The sequence below is a fragment of the Salmo salar genome, chromosome 14 (genome assembly GCF_965601325.2).
Source record: "Salmo salar chromosome 14, fSalSal1, whole genome shotgun sequence".
In the NCBI taxonomy this organism is placed as follows: Eukaryota; Metazoa; Chordata; class Actinopteri; order Salmoniformes; family Salmonidae; genus Salmo; species Salmo salar.
In genome coordinates, this window is record NC_138304.1 from 39,605,404 (window position 1) to 39,625,949 (window position 20,546).

General features: G+C 42.8%; 1 protein-coding gene across 1 annotated transcript in view; it reads right to left on the bottom strand.

Annotated features, from left to right (window-relative positions):
- Positions 1 to 20,546, bottom strand: part of LOC106569499 (integrin alpha-6) — a 36,303-nt gene that overhangs the window by 8,379 nt on the left and 7,378 nt on the right. Inside the window, exons 2-15 of the mRNA XM_045694314.2 lie at positions 16,407 to 16,528; positions 16,196 to 16,275; positions 15,849 to 16,110; positions 14,674 to 14,805; positions 13,564 to 13,777; positions 6,911 to 7,104; positions 3,056 to 3,278; positions 2,835 to 2,924; positions 2,679 to 2,740; positions 2,285 to 2,454; positions 1,397 to 1,534; positions 1,085 to 1,200; positions 841 to 1,000; positions 5 to 88 (exon numbers count right to left, since the gene is read on the bottom strand). Of these exons, the coding sequence (XP_045550270.2) occupies positions 5 to 88; positions 841 to 1,000; positions 1,085 to 1,200; positions 1,397 to 1,534; positions 2,285 to 2,454; positions 2,679 to 2,740; positions 2,835 to 2,924; positions 3,056 to 3,278; positions 6,911 to 7,104; positions 13,564 to 13,777; positions 14,674 to 14,805; positions 15,849 to 16,110; positions 16,196 to 16,275; positions 16,407 to 16,528 (2,047 nt within the window). The remainder of the gene's footprint in view (positions 1 to 4; positions 89 to 840; positions 1,001 to 1,084; positions 1,201 to 1,396; positions 1,535 to 2,284; positions 2,455 to 2,678; positions 2,741 to 2,834; positions 2,925 to 3,055; positions 3,279 to 6,910; positions 7,105 to 13,563; positions 13,778 to 14,673; positions 14,806 to 15,848; positions 16,111 to 16,195; positions 16,276 to 16,406; positions 16,529 to 20,546) is intronic.

Consider the following 20,546-nt stretch of genomic DNA (forward strand, 5'->3'; position numbering starts at 1 on the left):
TCACCTCTGAGTCTCGCTTGAAGGGGTTCCCCAGCTCACAGTCTGCCTGAGAGCCATTCTTATTGGCCACACAGGACACCTGCCTGTCCTGCAATCAACAACAACAACAGCCAATCACAATTCAGTACCAGTCTAAAAGATGGAAGAGGGAAAGGAGAGAGAGAACGGTAACTCACTGCGTTGGGTGCAGAGCGGGAGGCGGAGTGAGAGAGAGAGAGGTAACTCACTGAGTTGGGTGCAGAGCGGGAGGCAGAGTGAGAGAGAGAGAGAGGTAACTCACTGCATTGGGTGCAAAGCGGGAGGCGGAGTGAGAGAGAGAGGTAACTCACTGCATTGGGTGCAAAGCGGGAGGCAGAGTGAGAGAGAGAGAGGTAACTCACTGCATTGGGTGCAAAGCGGGAGGCGGAGTGAGAGAGAGAGAGGTAACTCACTGAGTTGGGTGCAGAGCGGGAGGCGGAGTGAGAGAGAGAGAGGTAACTCACTGCATTGGGTGCAAAGCGGGAGGCGGAGTGAGAGAGAGAGAGGTAACTCACTGCGTTGGGTGCAAAGCGGGAGGCAGAGTGAGAGAGAGAGAGGTAAACTCACTGCATTGGGTGCAAAGCGGGAGGCGGAGTGAGAGAGAGAGAGGTAGCTCACTGCGTTGGGTGCAGAGCGGGAGGCAGAGTGAGAGAGAGAGAGAGAGAGAGGTAACTCACTGCGTTGGGTGCAGAGCGGGAGGCGGAGTGAGAGAGAGAGAGGTAACTCATCGAGTTGGGTGCAGAGTGGGAGGCGGAGTGAGAGAGAGAGTGCGAGAGAGAGAGAGAGAGAGAGAGAGAGAGAGAGAAAGAGAGGTAAACTCACTGCCTTGGGTGCAGAGTAGGAGGCGGAGTAAGAGAGAGAGGAGGGGAAGGAGGCAACCAATGCTGCCTCATGAGCATCGTCTCCATTCTTATTGGTCACTGTGATCTCTAGGGCGATGTCCTTCTGGTCGCTAAGGGAGACCACTGGCACTCCATTCTCCCTGCAAGGACACCAGCAGACTATGTCAGCATTGATTACATTCACCCAGGTGATGGTTGGTGACAGGTTAATGTGTTCTACTCACATAGGTAGTAGTTGGAAGACGTCCTTGTTGGGTTCTCTGTAGCAGAAGCGGTGCTGAAGCTGTAAATTACTCTGACACAAATTATCACTGCCACATCCTTCCTTCAGGAAACTCACCTACACACACAGGGAACAACATGCCAATCACACAAACTCACCTACACACACAGGAAACAACATGCCAATCACACAAACTCATACTAATACAGAGGGAACAGGCTTTGAGCAGGCAACAGTTGTATATCTCTGTCACATACAGTAGGTGACCCAAAGTTGCCTAATAGGAGACTGTGTTATGGTTGTTATTGGATACCTCAGCACTGGCCGTGATAGGCTGGTTGGAGTCGAGGATGGGCGTGAGCCCTGGGAGTGCTCTTCTCTTCCTTTTGGAGTTCTGTATCTCCACGGCAACCTCAATGGGGATTCCCCTAAGCTTGTCCTTAATGTTCTCCTGTTGATGACAGACACAGAGAGTACAGATCAGATATACATGGTAACAGTGTAGGAAAAAGTACTAAATTGTCATACTTGAGTAAAAGTAAAGATACCTTAATAGAAAATGACGCAAGTAAAAGTGAAAGTCACCCAGTAAAATACTACTTGAGTAAAAGTCTAAAAGTATTTGGTTTTAAATATACTTAAGTATCAAAAGTAAATGGAATTGCTAAAATGTACTAAAGTATCAAAAATGTAAGTTAAAGTATAAATAATTTCTCGTTTTTTTTTTATTGACGGATAGCAGGGGAACAGTCCAACACTCAGACATAATTTATAAACTAAGCATTTGTGTTTAGTGAGTCTGCCAGATCAAAGGCAATAGGGATGACCAGGGATGTTCTCTGTTTAGTGAGACCGCCAGATCAGAGGCAGTAGGGATGACCAGGGATGTTCTCTTGATAAGTGTATGAATTAGACCATTTTCCTGTCAAAATGTAACGAGTACTTTTGGGTGTCAGGGAAAATGTATGGAGTAAAAAGTACAATATTTTCTTTAGGAATGTAGTGAAGTACAGATACCCCCCATCCCAAAAAATTACTTAGGTAGTACTTGAAAGAAATTTTACTTAAGTACTTTACACCACTGCATGGTAATGACATACTACTGACAAAGGCTGGAGGAGACTTTTCCACATTTCACCTACAAGGCTTTTGAAAGACTGTATGTTAACAGTCACTAGTTTTGAGAGTTGTGATGCAGTACCTGTAGAGTGAGTTTGGCAGTGATACACTCCTTCTTGCCCTGTGCACTGAGGGTGAGAACACCAGTGGACTCGTAGTCATGGTCCTCGCTGGAACGTGTGGAGAAGGTCACTCTGGGGGGAAGACCCTTCTTCCTACGCTCCGCATCCGCTTCAAAGGAGTACGCCACCGCTGTGAAGGGGAGAGAGAAAGAGACAGAGCGAGAGAGAAAGAGAGAAGGAGAGACAGAGAGACAGAGAAATAGAGAGAGAGAGAGCAAAAGAGAGAGAGGGGGAAGTGAGAAGAGAGAAAGGTAGAGAAAGAGAGGGACAGTTACTATTGCATACTGATCTAAAGCATTAAAAGCCCATTGAATTATTTATTTTGAAATCACAACACAAAAGGTGTTGTCTTACTCAGTTTGGGGTTGTAGGATTTAGGGTTGGCTGTGTAGGAGAAACAGGCCTCTACCTCCAAGCTGGGAACACAAAGTCATGAGTATTTAGGAATATGGTTTAAATGGTTTATACTTTTCCATATGCAGATGAACAGCACACACACAGCAAACTTACCAAATGTTGTTGCCACAGTTCTTCTTAGTTGGATCAATCTCCTTTGGCATTGTCTTGACAACCTTCTGGATGTTGATGACTGGCCGAGCTCTGGAGTAACATCACAGAGTCACAGTGTCAAATGTTTAAAGGTCAAGAAAGTGGCCCAAAAAAAAAGTATAACGAATGGAATGTATTTAAAACGAAACATTGTGGGGTAGATGACTAATTGCCATGGTTACCGGTAGACAAACACAGAGTCGGAGAGGGATCCTACGGCCAGGTCAGGGTAGGAGTTCCTGTCCAGGTCCATGTTACCAGCAAGAGAATAACCAAACAACTTTGTCTTCGATGGCACCCCTGACAACACCTGTGCCGGTTTGATGTTGATGCCCTGAGCTGAGCCGTGGTAGATAAACACCTTCCCTGACCCACTGTCATCATATGGTGCTCCCACAGCGATGTCTGACAGAGAGAGAGTCAGGATTACACACCGTCTACACACACACACAGGCAGACATATGCACACACACACACAGGCAGACATATGTACACACACACACAAAGGCAGACATATGTACACACACACATAGCTGCATTTTTAGGATTTCCACATATGAGGAACATGTTTTATCAGGGTCTGAAAAAAAGGGCCTTTTAGAAACACATTTCATGCAGTTCTACTTCATATACATGATTGAAGACATTAGCAAATTATTCTTTTTTAACACACAACTGGCCAAATGCAGGCTACTGTGCAACTCGCTTTTCAGGTAGGATGCAATTTATAATAATTAGTTTTATCATTATTATTATTGTATATCATTGTTATTATTGTAGGCCTATTCATTAATCTAAACCAGCTATTTAACTATTCAAAACGTGTTTTGTTTCATTCTGTTGAGACATTTTTGTTGGCTAAATAATGTTCGATCTGAGTTTTCAATTGTATGCTCCTTATTTAGTTTAAGATATGTCAGTAGGCCTTTTATAAAATAAACATCATTAGCCTATTTCTGTCATTTGGGTATGGTATGCTCTACCCTTTCTTGTTAATACAGTTTAGAAGCTTTGTTGAAGGTTTGGTGTGGATATTAGCCTGTTATACTGCAGGCCTATGACGGAAACTCACTACGACAGTTGAACTTGAGGTGAGGAAGAATGTTTTAGGCCCACCAGAGTTACTCCTATAATCTAACAATATAATACTTAGATTTTTTTAATTTATTTTTTATCTGATTTAAAAAAAAAATACAAATTAGCCTCCTTTAGCTTTCTTCTGTATGCCTATATCTGTGTGCTCGATATTTAGTTTAAGATGGTTTATAAGTAGGCCTTTTGTCAAATAAATATCATTAGCCTATTGTTGTAATTTGTACGGTTAAGTAGGCACTAGCCTGTCTATGTTTAAAGCAGTTCGCAAGTGTTTTGTTTCATTCTGTTTCATTTTGTTGGGCCAAATTAAGCTCCAACTGTAAACTAATGTTGTGTTTGCTGAGATATAATACCCTGCTTTTATTTTCCCTATAAACAATGTATTGACACTCATTTAAGGTGAGGAAGAATGTTTTAGGCCTACCAGAGTTACTTCCATAATCTAAGAATATAATGCTTATCTTCATAAAAATATATTATGATCAAAAGATAATGAATTTGCCTCCTTCTGTACGCCTATATCTGTATAGCAGACGGAGTAGCCTACTGTATCTGGCAAAGCTAAAGAAATGCATGTTAGTGTTGTTTGCATATGCTACACATCGAAACACAACGAATAGTGTTTTAAAAATTTGTCCTAGGCGGCTTGTAAGGATGTAATGTGGCTCATTTGGCCAACATCCCTGGTTTATTGATGGCGCTGGCTGTGTGGGTGGACACCCTAATGGGTTATGCACCCAACACATATGGATGACAGGTACATTTCTCAAATGTCTGATAAATGAAAATCTTCCCAGTCATTTGTCCGGTGCCAAATGTTCCTAACAGAAACCCTGATATATTGTCACGACCGTCGCTTAAATAACTGGACCAAGGCGTAGCGTGAGTAGAGTTCCACATTTTATTGCTCGTGAAACTTCTAAAAAAAAACAACAAAGATATAACGATCGCGCAAAACGTAGCGCACAAAGGCACTCACACAAAACAATACCCCACAACGCAGGTGGGAAAAGGGACACCCTAAGTATGATCTCCAATTAGAGGCAACAATATTCAGCTGCCTCCAATTGGGAAACATACTCACACACCAACATAGAACTAATATAACTAGAAAAAAAACCCTAGTCACACTCTGACCTACTACACCATAGAGAACCCCGAGGGCTCTCTATGGTCAGGGCGTGACATATATAGTGTATAGTGTATATAGTATAGGCTACAGTAGGCTACAAAACAAACTTTCCAGTGACACTGACTCACCAAATGATGAAGATGAAGTCAGCATAGGCTACTCACCAGTGATAGCCGATGCACTTGTGCCAATATCTCAAGATAAGCTGCTGTTCACTCAGAATTGCTCAAAAGTTGTTGAGAAAAAAATTGTTAGCTTCTACAGAAATATTAGTCTTCTCTTTTCAGCAGTAGGCATTTGCTTTCAAAACGGTAGGCCCATGTTTTTCTCACGATTGTATTTTGAAATTTGTGAAAGGCAAACTGACAGCCGCACCCAACCATAGAAATATAATACATAGATGGCAGTTCCCATTGAAGTCAGGACTACATCCAATGTTAGTGTACCCGTGAGTTTAACCTGTTGGGGATAGGGGGCAGTATTTGCACGGCCGGATAAAAAACGTACCCGATTTAAACTGGTTACTACTCTTGCCCGGAAAAGAGAAAATGCATATAATTAGTAGATTTGGATAGAAAACACTCTAAAGTTTCTACAACTGTTTGAATGGTGTCTGTGAGTATAACAGAACTCATATGGCAGGCCAAAACCTGAGAAGATTCCATACTGGAAGTGCCCTGTCTGACAATTTGTTCTCCTTCTGTGGCATCTCTATCAAAAATACAGCATCTCTGCTGTAACGTGACATTTTCTAAGGCTTCCATTGGCTCTCAGAAGGCGCCAGAAAGTGGAATGACGTGTCTCCTGTCTCTGGGCGAAAAACAGCAGGAGATTTTGTGAGTGGTCAGGCTGAGAACAGTGACACTGGAGATGCACATTCATGTGAATTCTCAATTTTTTTCTTTCAATCTTTGAATGAATACAACGTCGCCTGGTTGGAATATTATCGCTATTTTACGAGAAAAATAGCATAAAAATTTATTTTAAACAGCGTTTGACATGCTTCGAAGTACGATAATGGAATATTTTGATTCACCGGAAGTTTGCGGTGGGTATGCTAGTTCTGAACATCACATGCTAATGTAAAAAGCTGGTTTTTGATATAAATATGAACTTGATTGAACAAAACATGCATGTATTGTATAACATAATGTCCTAGGAGTGTCATCTGATGAAGATCATCAAAGGTTAGTGCTGCATTTAGCTGTGGTTTTGGTTTTTGTGACATATATGCTTGCTTTGAAAATGGCTGTGTGATTATTTTTGGCTGGGTACTCTCCTGACATAATCTAATGTTTTGCTTTCGCTGTAAAGCCTTTTTGAAATCGGACAATGTGGTTAGATTAACGAGAGCCTTGTCTTTAAAATGGTGTAAAATAGTCATATGTTTGAGAAATTGAAGTTATAGCATTTTTGAGGTATTTGTATTTCGCGCCACGCGATTCCACTGGCTGTTGACTAGGTGGGACGCAAACGTCCCACCTTGCCCAGGGAGGTTAACAGTAAAAGTGCCAGGGTAAGAGGTTCCAAAATCCTACTATGGATTATATCTATGGCCACAAAGCAACAAGCTGTTTTATATTTGACCTGTCTGATGCCCAATTTGTGGCCTTCCAGACTGTAAGTGCTTGTGATAAAACTTAATCCACAGCTATTTGTTTGAAATTATGCTCTTTGGTGTAGTATTTTGTATTATTTGATTTATGTCTGTTCAGATTGAAATCATTTTGCCAAAATTATTTCAATTTATCAGGGGGTGCTGCACCACCCCCAGAAACCCTACCTCCCACCCCTATGCATACCCCCTCACCCTGATAACCGTCCAGGTTGAGATCTCCCAGGTTTTCTACAGCCAGTCCGAACATGGAGTCCTGAGGTCCGTCTATCCTGGTGGGCGTGAGCTTACTCCAGACTCCGCCCTTGTTAATATAAACATAAATAGCTCCGCCCACCTTTCCATCCTTCTCAAAGAACTGAGGGGCTCCCACCACGATATCCTGCCACCTAGAGCAAGAGAGAGAGAGAGAGAGAGAGAGGGAGGGAGATGACTCAGAGAAACGGAGAAAGATATCGTCTCAACAAGGAACTAATTGTCTCATCTCAAAGATCATCTGAGAGGCTCAAGCCATAATATCCCTCACTGTGGAGAGAGAGAAGCCATGATATCCCTCACTGGAGAGAGAGAAGCCATGATATATCTCAGTGTGGAGAGAGAGAAGCCATGACACCCTCCACCGTGGAGAGAGAGAAGCCATGTTATCCCTCACTGTGGAGAGAAAGAAGCCATGATATCCCTCACTGGAGAGAAAGCCATGATACCCTCCACTGTGGAGAGAGAGAAGCCATGATACTCTCCACTGTGGAGAGAGAGAAGCCATGATACCCTCCACTGTGGAGAGAGAGAAGCCATGATACTCTCCACTGTGGAGAGAGAGAAACTGACCATGATATTCTGTCTTTGATGGATAGATGGACAGGGGAAGTGTAGTGTATAGATTTGCCTTATTGATGAAGGGAGAAAAATTTGAGAAGAGAGAAATTTCCATAGGCGGCCATGTTTTTTCCCGGGACCTCCTATGTGCAACTGTTTTATGGGTGTAATAGTAAAGACCATAGGCAGCTCACGTTTCAAGTTTGGGGAAGCTTACAATTTCTTCTACCATTTCCACCGATCTGAGTGACAGTGATGATTATTTTTATATGCACATTTTCGTGGAACAGTTTAATTTCAATAATAACGTTTTTTTTCTCAAACTCATTGTCATGTGGTTAATCATAAAAATCTGAAGTAAAATGATAAAGAGTCGAAAAGTAAAAATTAAGCTAAGGCCGAAAGCACCAGAGTCTGCCATATGGACACATTGATACATGGTGGTTCATTGACAGCTCAAGAAATGAGCGCATAAAACTCAGAGATAGCCTACAGTATAGGCCAATGCAGCAGTAGGCCTATCAATCCTCTTAGAGTCTATTGACACACCGGTGCGTCAATCTAAGTAACATAATAAAAAAATCCCCATCAAAATCCGTCAGTTTAAGCTAGAGATATCTGTTTTGTTTTGCTTTGACTGCATCTCAATCCACTGCATCCACCTATATGGGTCTACAGGCAATACGCAAACAGTGAGTTTTGCCAACCGAAGTCCAGCCCATGTGTCTACCTCACATATTTTCCAGTATCCCTTGTGGTGTAAACCCAGAAGAGATGAACATTCTGCTACTTCGCTTCCTACTACTTACAAGCTTCATTTTTTGAGCTTTTTTTTCAAGAGTTGATACTCGCAATTATGTCTATGTCTCTGTCCCGTTTTCAGGAGCGTCTGTGCAAACTAGTGAGACATACAATAGCCTTTATAACCCTTCGATGTGGTTGTATATCACCATCCTGTCCATGGTACCATGGATGGTGTCTATTCCTATGTTTCCCGTTTCTCAGGTACATGATGATTTACTTTCACAGGACCATCGATCAGTACTGTGTCCGCACCGTCGGCTCTCAAGTGAGACAGAGCCCTGGTGATTTTTTATTATTCACACATTAGGGTGGTGGGCAATTTACTGTGTTTTTGGTTTTGTTGCATGTTTTTATGTTTTATGTTTTTATGTACAAAGGGAAGCCCAGCCGCGAGCTGCCCAGTGACACGAGCATACAAGACAAGCTAAATTACTTCTATCCGTGCTTCGAGGCAAGCAACCCTGAAGCATGCATGAGAGCACCAGCTGTTCCGGACGACTGTGTGATCATGCTCTCCGTAGCCGATGTAAGTAAGACATTTAAACAGGTTAACATTCACAAGGCCGCAGGGCCAGATGAATTACCAGGACGTGTACTCTGAGCATGCGCTGACCTAGGGCTGTTGCGGTGACCATATTACCGCCATACCAGCCAAATCAGAAATCAGACATTGCCAAATGGGCACTATGCTACATTTCCTCTCCGAGAATGAAAACAGTAAACGACTGTAATTAATATATGCATTCACTTTTTAAGGTATAGGGGGCAGTATTTTCATTTTCAGATGAAAAGCGTGCCTAGAGTGAACTGCCTAATACTTGGGCCCAGAGTCAAATATTTGCATAGTATTAGTGGATTTGGATAGAAAACACTCATAAGTTTCTAAAACTGTTTGAATGATGTCTGTGAGTATCACAGAACACATATGGCAGGCAAAAACCTGAGAAAAATCCAACCAGGAAGTGTGAAATCTGAGAATTGTAGTTCTTCTTTTGAATCCCTATCAAAACTACAGTGTCTGTGGGGTCACGTTGCACTTCCTAAGGCTTCCATTGGCTGTCAACAGCCTTTAGAAACGTGTTTCATCCTTCTCCTGTTACTGGGCAGAAAATAGCAGCTCAGTCAATGAGTGGACTGCCTGAGGACAAAGGACTTGGTGACGAGCGAGCCCGCCAGCACGCCCCTCCTTCTTTTTCTTCTTGAATGAATACGCTATTGTCTGGTTAGAATATTATCGACGTTTTATGTTAAAAAAGACCCTAAGGATTGATTGTAAATAACGTTTGACATGTTTCTACGAACGGTAATGGAACTATTTGACTTTTCGTGTCTGGATTTACGCTCGCGTGTTATGCCTTTGGATAGTGATCTGAACGCACGAACAAAACGGAGCTATTTGGACATAAATATGGAGTATTTCGAACAAAAAGACCATTTCTTGTGGAAGTAAGAGTCCTGGTAGTGCATTCTGACGAAGATCAGCAAAGGTAAGAGAATATTTATAATACTAATTCTGAGTTTAGTTGACCCCAGAACTTGGCGGGTATCTGTATAGCTTGCTTTGATGGTTGAGCTATGTACTCAGAATATTGAAAAATGTGCTTTCTCCGTAAAGCTATTTTAAAATCTGACACAGCAGTTGCATTAAGGAGAAGTATATTTATAATTCTTTCAATAAATGTTGTAAATTTTATCAACGTTTATGATGAGTATTTTTGTTAATTGATGTGCACATTCACCGGAAGTTTTGGTGGGAATACATTTTCTGAACATCACACGCCAATGTAAAATGGGGTTTTTGGATATAAATATGAACTTTATCGAGCAAAACATACATGTATTGTGTAACATGAAGTCCTATGAGTGCCATCTGATGAAGATCATCAAAGGTTAGTGAATATTTTAGCTGTATTTTTTTTTTTTGTGATGCATGTCCTTGCTTGGAAAATGGCTGTGTGGTTTTTCTTGTGAAGTTTATGTCCTAACATAATCTAATTTTATGCTTTTGCCGTAAAGCCTTTTTGAAATCGGACAATGTGGTTAGATTAACAAGAAGTTTATCTTTTAAATGGTGTAAAATAGTTGATTGTTTGAGAAAATGAAATTATGAGATTTTTGCTGTTTTGTATTTCGCGCCACGTTATTTCACTGGCTGTTGAATAGTGTGTCCCGACCATCCCACCTAGCCCATAGAAGTTAACAGAAATTTCACAGGACCATCAATCAGTACTGTGTCCGCTCCATCGGCTCTCAAGTGAGACAGAGCCCTGGTGATTTTTTATTGTTCACACATTAGGGTGGTGGGTAATTTACTGTTTTATGTTTTTATGTACAAAGGGAAGCCCAGCTGCGAGCTGCCCAGTGACACGAGCATACAAGACAAGCTAAATGACTTCTATCCGCGACTCGAGGCAAGCAACCCTGAAGCATGCATGAGAGCACCAGCTGTTCCGAACGACTGTGTGATCATTTCTCCGTAGCCGATGTAAGTAAGACATTTAAACAGGTTAACATTCACAAGGCCGCAGGGCCAGATGGATTACCAGGACGTGTACTCCGAGCATGTGCTGACCTAGGGCTGTTGCGGTGACCGTATTACCGCAATACCAGCCAAATCAGAAATCAGACATTGCCAAATGGGCACTATCCTACGTTTCCTCTCTGAGAATGAAAACAGTAAATGACTGTAATTAATATATGCATTAACAGAAATTCATGTAACCAAATGATGGGGGAATTAACGGTACATTTAATAGGCGTACTGGTGACATATGTCATGGGGAATTTATAAGAAATAAACAATCAAAGGGAAAATAATTCACATAATGAAACAATGAATGCTCAAGAATTGGCGGGAGACCGCTGAGTGAATTCTGGAGAGAGACTCGCCATATCGTTGCCACACACCCTTCTCCTCCTCGTAGCAAATGTTTTGATTATACTCAAGACACATTATCTAAGACAGATTTGAGATGATTTTCACTGACAGCCGCAACTCAATCGGCTAGATATATTGCCATTCACAATGCCCAAATAGCAGGATTCCCAAATAAGAATTGCCTTACACAAACAATCCACAGCTATTTTTAAAAACAAGCCTCTGTGGCTTAGCCTCTGTGGCTAAGTCATGCTCTCTGGTGAAGTATTTTGAATGTTTTTACTTAGACCGTAGTAATTATATAAATCTGTTGGGGATAGGGGGCAGTATTGAGAATTAAAAAAAAATATGTGCCGATTTTTAACTGCCTCCTACACCAACTCAGAAGCTAGGATATGCATATTATTAACAGAGTTGGATAGAAAACACTCTGAATTTTCTAAAACTGTTTCAATGGTGTCTGTAAGTATAACAAAACTCATTTGGCAGGCAAAAACCTGAGAAAATTACAACCAGGAAATGAGAATTTTGTGGCTGTACTATTTTTCAAGTCATTGCTAATAGATCAGACAGTGACAAAGGATTAATTTCGCACTTCCTACGGCTTCCACTAGATGTCAACGATCTTTATAAAGTTGTTTGAAGCGTCTATGATGAACAGAGACCGGATGACAAGGAAGAGAAGTTGACGTCCCTGGGATGTCTTCACTTCATTATTGCGCGCACCTGCGCATTCATGTGAGTTCATGTGAGGCGAGACATTTTTCAAAAACGTTTTTCAAGACACAGGAGAGGTCGGGTTGAAACATTACTGATGTTTCACGTTAAAAATGGTCCTAAAGATTGATGCTAAACAACGTTTGACATGTTTGAACGAACTTAAATAGATTATTTTTTTTACTTTTCGTCGTGACTTCCCCCCCCCGCCCTACTTTTGAGTAGCCTACCGAAGCGCTAACGACATGGAACAACTTGGAGTTATTTGGACATAAATTATGAACTTTGTCGAAAGAAACCACATTTGTTGTGGACCTGGGATTCCTGGAAGTGCCAATGGATGAAGATAATCAAAGGTAAGGGATTATTAACAATAGTATTATTGGTTACAAGATGGTGCTAACCTGTATAGCCTAGCCTATTGTTCTTAGCTTAGCACCACGTTTATTGCAAAGTGTGATTTCCCAGTAAAGTTATTTTGAAATCTGGCAATGCAGTAGCATTTACGAAATGTTAAACTATAATTCTTTGAATGACAATATTATAATTTACCAATGTTTTCGAATAGTAATTTTGTAAATTGTAACGTTGATTCACCGGAAGCATTTGAGGGGAAAGAAATTCTGAATTTCACCGCTACTGTAAAATGCTGTTTTTGGATATAAATATGAACTTGATGGAACAACAAATGCATGTATTGTATAACATAATGTCATAGGAGTGTCATCTGAGGAAGATTGTCAAAGGTTAGTGCATAATTTTTGCTGGTTATCTGCTTTTGGTGACGCCTGTCTTTGAATTGACAAAACATTACACACAGCTATTTTCAATGTACTCTCCTAACATAACCTAACTTTATGCTTTCGCCGTAAAGCCTCTTTGAAATCGGACAATGTGGTTGGATTTAGTAGATGTTTATCTTTCAAATGGTGAAAAATAGTTGATTGTTTGAGAAATTGAAATTATTAGATTCTTGCAGTTTTGAATTTCCCGCCATGGTCTCTTGACAATAAATCCCAATACTGGGATTAGATCCCCAACAGGTTAAGGGGAAGTCATTAACCTAACAGTGCACTGTGTACCCTGCCAACTTTCCTTTTAAATTCGCAAGAGTCTGAAACCAAAGATCTGTATATAATAACAAGATGCTCATGTTTCCGCCGTAACAATGGGAGTTGTTGTCCCAAAGGCGGGAAGGCAGGCGCCAAACCTAGGTCTGCATATTATGCCCACAGAAACGCATTGGGCTTATTCTGGACAGATTTTGGCAAGAGTGAGCCCTCTCACTTCACCTCTTCCTCTCTGCTGAAACTCTCTCACCGGAGAAAGCATCCTAGTGAGCAAAACAGCGTCCCTCTGTCTTACTATATGTAGCCCATGTATCTGAATCTGTCTGGTCAGAAAAAGTATGACATGCCATACTCTTCTACACATACTGAGACAGAGGGGCTCTGTTTCGCTCGCTCGGATGCTTTATCTGAGATTGAAGTTTCTTTCTGTCGGCGAGAGTCTCGGTCAAATAAATGATCAATATTCAATATGTTATTTGGACAGGCAAGGAGGTACAGTAGAGCGGACTAGGCCCCCTAAGCCTCGGCCCTGGAAATAGTATCATGGTCTTGTCTTCTCATACCCGTCTCCGGTGAGATCCACCACAGCGAGGTCGTAGCCGAACGATGAGGCTAACCCCTCCCCTTCCAGGATGTACTCTGGTGACAGCATGGAGGACTCATCGGACTCCTTCTTTAGCAACACCACCTCTCCGCTGTGATGGGCTCTCGGAGCCCCTGCAACCACTGTCAGCTGACCCTTCTTAGTGATGGCCTTCCCTGAGTCCAGAGAAAAGCCTGATAGGAGAGAGATAATTCACCAATCAATCAATCCGTCAGTCAATCTATGTCCACATAAATACAGACATGTTTCAGGTGAGATGATGCTTTACTAAATGTTTGATGCACTGCACGGTCACAGATATGGATGGAACACTGGCTGAGTTTACACAGGCAGCCCGATTCGGATCTTTTTCCCACTAGTTTGTCTTTCACATCAGAACTTGTCACATCAGCTCTTTTTCAGAGCTGATCTGATTGGTCAAAAGATGAATTTATGAAGAAAAGATCAGAATTGTGCTGCCTGTGTAAACGCAGCCAGTGACTAACTGTGGCTGTAGATGTAGATGGACAAGCAATAAAAGATAACGTTCAAAATAATGTTGTGCTGACCATGCATGACACAACAAGAAGGGACCAAACCAAACAGAAACACTAACAAACAGCACCTGGACTTGGCATCACACCAACCCATTCCCAATACGACTGATGACACCAATATGTTGCATTCGGATTGACCAAAGCTAGGCGCTGTACAGATTCACTGATTTCTCCATCATATAGATCTATTCAAGCCCAGTTGGTTGGAAGTGGATGTGAGTTATAGCTCTGATCATCTGCACCACATCTAGCTCAGGTCGATGCTCATGACGAGCACAGTGTTCCACTGTGCATGATGATGACTAGGGCACGGAGTGATATTATTAGCTCTGGAGAGCATGATGTAATCACGCAGGTAATCTTACAATTCTAAGTAGCTATTGGCTGTCACATCAGTCTCCATAGCAACCTGGGGAGGAAGTGACTTGTACAGAAACGGTTCACGCTGGAGCTGGACACACTGGTCATGAAGAGCACACATCGAGGAGGGAGCGAGAGAGGCATGAGGGATGAAAGAAAGCAGGGGTACCTACCCAGGTAGCTGTTACTGGGCACAGGGACCAGGTCTGGGTTTAACTGGTTCTCATCGCCCACCTCATAGGGCCCGTCTTTATACGAACGCATCTCCAACAGAGTGCTGTTCTTATGCTCTACTCTCACCATACCTGGGGGGAGGGAGGGAGGGAGGGAGGGAGGGAGGGAGGGAGGGAGGGAGGGAGGGAGGGAGGGAGGGAGGGAGGGAAAAGGAGAAGAATAAATGAGAGGAGAATGAGGAATAGCAAAGTGAAGAAAGGTGGATGGAGATGAGAAGATGAGGACAGAAATCTCAACACAAGCGTATAATAAATGGAAAAGCTTTTGATAAATACATAGCACACAATAAATAAATAACACGTAATAAATAAATAACACGTAATAAATAAATAACACGTAATAAATAACACATAATAAATAACACGTAATAAATAACACGTGATAAATAAATAACACATAATAAATAAATAATACGTAATAAATAAATAACACATAATAAATAAATAACACGTAATAAATAAATAACACGTAATAAATAACACATAATAAATAAATAATATGTAATAAATAAATAACACATAATAAATAACACATAATAAATAAATAACATGTAATAAATAAATACCACGTAATAAATAACACGTGATAAATACAATATATGAATCATGAGCTGAAAATAAAAGTAAAAAAGTAACGTACCTTGATGTGACCCTAATCAAAATTCTACATTTTATCATTGTCGTTTTGCTTCCAGCAGAGGTCACTGTGGTTAATTCATTTGAGCATGATTGAGAGAGGAAGGGCCCATGCGGACTATGCTAATCTGCCTAAGCCTAACCTCTGACCCCTCACCCTAACCCTACCTCTAATACCTGACCCAGACATAACCCTGACCTTATCCTCTAACCTTACCCTGACCCCTAACCCTACTTGAAGGTAACAGTGCTCACTGTTGCCCCTAGTGGCCGGTTTCCACATCATCTCCCGGACGTCCAATACTGACTTGTATCAAGGGTGACATGCCTGTGAATACTGCGCTGTTGGGTAGGGTTTGCAAGTTAAGAATTTCACTTTACTTGTGCATGTGACAAATGCAACTTGAAACCCTGAAAGCTATCTGATCTTGTCTAGGGTTTTGAATCCAGGAATACACAGTCACACTCCACACCCCTACCTTTCCAGTCATATGCTCCAGGAGCTCCAAACACGAGGTATTCATAGTCCCTAGTGAAGGTGGCAGACAGACCCTGTTGGCATGAGCCAAACCTCTCATGCCCGCGTGCCCGCCCCTCACAGAACCTCCAGTTCCCTCCGTCCTCATCAGACCGGGCATTGATTGTCAGGTCCTGGCTCAGCACGTAACACCTTCCTGTGATATCACGAGACTCCTGGGGCGTGTTCACAAACAGACGCAGCTGGTAGCGGTGGGCACACGTCTGGAGAGAGAGAGGAGAGGGATTGGTTAATGGAGCTGTCAGTCAAGTCAATGGCCAATCAGTTTGAAAGTGCGCACATACTTACCACAATCTTTCCTCCTGGTCCCTGGCTGTTCACTGTTACACCCATCCACTGGTTCTCCTTGCTCTCAGTATTCAGGTTCTCTACACACACAAAATCATCATAAAATCTTAATTAAATGATTCTGCCAACAGACGATTTCCTTGGAAGGATCTGCGCAGACAGATGAAGACAGAAAAGAAGTGTGTGTTCATGTGTTCAGAGGTGAGCTCACCATTGTTGTCAAACTCCACGCGGTTACAGCTGGAGGAAGTGGTGTCACAGTTGTAGAGTCCTCCTGTGACCTTTGACTTCTGACCTTTCAGAGCTTTGGCCCTTGGAGCACCAACCAGCAACCTGTAACAAACACCACAACGCCATGTTTGGATACAGGAAACAAACACGCACACATGAGACACACAGACACACACACAAACACAAACAGAAGTTTGGCCCACATAGCACCAACCAGCAATATTACAACATGGATGATAGACACAGACACACATCTAAAATAGCGCTCCATGTCCTTGTCTGACCTCCAGTTTACACACACACACACACACACACACACACACACACACACACACACACACACACACACACACACACACACACACACACACACACACACACACACACACACACACACACACACACACACACACACACACAGGGTTTATTTTTTGGAACCACAGACTAGAGGACATAGCAGCGGAATGTAGGGGTGCTGAGGGTGCTGAGGGTGCTGCACCCCCTGAAAAATCAGAATAAATGTTTTTATAGTAATAAACATATTTTTTATCTCATTATTTTTCTTGTTTTTTTTACAAAAGGTAGTGCGAAGGGGTTTTTACTAGTCCTGTATTAACGGACTGATATAGCCGTCTGTAGCGCCGACAAAACATTTTTTGTCCGAAAATGTTTTTTCACAAAAGTAGTGCACTGGGCCTTTACTAGTCCTGTATTATCGGACCGCTATAGCCATATGTAGCTCAGGGTACATTGATAGGGTGGAGAGACATTTATCTTGTCAGAATATCCATAGTCTTTGTTCCAGCTTAACTTGAAGAGGACAGTAGGCCTACCTACTTACAAAAAGTGTGTTTACATGTTTTATTTGTTATTATCACCAGATAGGTGAAGTGAAATGTGTCGTTCTGATGAAGATGTAAGATATTAGGTAATGTCGTCAAAAGTCTGAAGCGTCTATGTTTATCAGTTGCTCATTCAACATATTTGCTGCTACTTTACTGAAACTGTTTTAACAGTTTCCCTTCCTAACTGTTTTACATTCCCTGAGATCAACCAGAAATATTTACATGGCAAAATATTCCCAGATTTTCATAAAAAGGTCTCTCGTTTCTGCATCACCAAATTTTGTGTAAGGCAAAAAGAGTTGGGTAGGTGCACTGTGGGTCTGGAGGGCATGGAGCATCGCTCTGCCACTTCTCACAATGGTGCTCCTTTAGTAAAGTTCACATACTGATTCATTAGTGTTAGTATAGTATAACGTTCACATACTGATTCATTAGTGTTAGTATAGTATAAAGTTCACATACTGATTCATTAGTGTTAGTATAGTATAACGTTCACATACTGATTCATTAGTGTTAGTATAGTATAACGTTCACATACTGATTCATTAGTGTTAGTATAGTATAACGTTCACATACTGATTCATTACAACTAGCGACAGCTGTCTCTGATTGGGAATCGACAGAACCCAACATAGAAATAACCCACATAGAGCTAACACAAGGCTATAACGCAAACATAGAAAACAAACCAAGGAAAAATACCCAACATGACACACCTTGACCAAAATACCCGAGTTCACCTGGTCAGGGCGTGACAAACGTTCACATACTGATTCATTAGTGTTAGTATAGTATAACGTTCACATACTGATTCATTAGTGTTAGAATAGAATAAAGTTCACATACTGATTCATTAGTGTTAGTATAGTATAAAGTTCACATACTGATTCATTAGTGTTAGTATAGTATAAAGTTGCTGTTACACCACATAATTTCTTATATTTTTTGGGACATTTCGCTGAATAGTCTAAAAGAAAATCTAATGTGGCCAAAACTCAACTCAACAGTTTACGTAACTAGGCAGGGTGTGTGTCTGTGTGTGAGTATGTCTGTGCCTGGGTGATTACCTGAGCCCAGGTAATCAAATGACTGCTTTCACACTGATCTCCGAACAATGAGGATCCTTCGTGTTGCCCCCTGCCATACATACATGTACACGCCACAGGAGGTTGGTGCCCTTAACTGGGGAGGACGGGCTCGTGGTAATGGCTGGAGCGGAATGAGTGGAATGGTATCAAATACATCAACACAGGGTTTCCAGGTGTTTGATGCCATTCCATTCGCTCTGTTCCAGACATTATTATGTCCTCCCCTCAGCAGCCTCCACTGACACACGCACGTGAACATACATTAACAGGAAGTCAGGAGAATAGGCGGAAAGAAGAGGTATCGCCTAAGTCATGCCCCTACTGTAGTCTATGATCAGAAAACCCTCCTTAAAACCTAAAACAGGAGATGACAAAATATCTGATCCTGAATCAGTGGAGAGCAGAAACTGGTACATTCTCCTTAGACTACAGAGGTCTAGTAAGATTAAAGGGACAGTCAACAGGAAACACCAAAACCGTACATCATGGTGATACTGTATAACTATATACAGTACATAACTAGAATGCAATTACCCACTTACACAGTATATGAAACAATATTTTATTTGTACATGGTCTCAACTGTTCATTTACCCATTACCCAGTAGCCTGCCACTGGTCATTAAAACACAGGGAGTGTGAGAGAGGGAAACAGGGAGTGTGAGAGATGGAGACAGGGAGTGTCAGAGGGAGACAGGGAATGTGAGAGGGAGACAGGGAGTGAGAGAGGGAGACAGGGAATGTGAGAGGGAGACAGGGAGTGAGAGAGGGAGACAGGGAGTGAGAGAGGGAGACAGGGAGTGAGAGAGGGAGACAAGGAGTGTGAGAGGGAGACAAGGAGTGTGAGAGGGAGACAAGGAGTGTGAGAGGGAGACAAGGAGTGTGAGAGATGGAGACAAGGAGTGTGAGAGATGGAGACAGGGAGTGTGAGAGATGGAGACAGGGAGTGTGAGAGATGGAGACAGGGAGTGAGAGAGGGAGACAGGGAGTGAGAGAGGGAGACAGGGAGTGAGAGAGGGAGACAGGGTGTGAGAGATGGAGACAGGGAGTGTGAGAGATGGAGACAGGGAGTGAGTGAGAGAGGGAGACAGGGAGTGAGTGAGAGAGGGAGACAGGGAGTGAGAGAGGGAGACAGGGAGTGAGAGAGATGGAGACAGGGAGTGTGAGAGATGGAGACAGGGAGTGAGAGATGGAGACAGGGAGTGAGAGATGGTGAGAGGGAGACAGGGAGAGGGAGACGGAGACAGGGAGTGTGAGAGAGGGAGACAGGGAGTGTGAGAGGGAGACAGGGAGTGAGAGAGGGAGACAGGGAGTGTGAGACGGAGACAGGGAGTGTGAGAGAGGGAGACAGGGAATGTGAGAGAGGGAGACAGGGAGTGTGAGAGATGGAGACAGGGAGTGAGAGAGGGAGACAGGGAACGTGAGAGGGAGACAGGGAGTGTGAAAGAGGGAAACAGGGAGTGTGAGAGAGGGAAACAGGGAGTGTGAGAGGGAGACAGGGAGTGAGAGAGGGAGACAGGGAGTGTGAGACGGAGACAGGGAGTGAGAGAGGGAGACAGGGAGTGTGAGACGGAGACAGGGAGTGTGAGAGAGGGAGACAGGGAGTGTGAGAGAGGGAGACAGGGAGTGTGAGAGAGGGAGACAGGGAGTGTGAGAGAGGGAAACAGGGAGTGTGAGAGGGAGACAGGGAGTGAGAGAGGGAGACAGGGAGTGTGAGACGGAGACAGGGAGTGAGAGAGGGAGACAGGGAGTGTGAGAGAGGGAGACAGGGAGTGTGAGAGAGGGAGACAGGGAGTGTGAGAGAGGGAGACAGGGAGTGTGAGAGAGGGAGACAGGGAGTGTGAGAGGGAGACAGGGAGTGTGAGAGGGAGACAAGGAGTGTGAGAGGGAGACAGGGAGTGTGAGAGGGAGACAGGGAGAGGGAGACAGGGAGACAGGGAGTGAGAGAGGGAGACAGGGAGTGTGTGTATTCTACTGATAAACAGCTCACTGCCTTTATGCACCACCGCAGCTTGTTATTAAGCAACATTGGATAAACATCAACAGAACTGTCAGCACATTTCAGTTCCAAATGGATTCCAGAACACTTTACAGAACCCTCATGAAATCCTGAACTATGAAATCCTGATCTATGAAATCCTGAACTATGCCTTCTTAGTGCCAAGTTCTCTACGCTCCAACCCTATG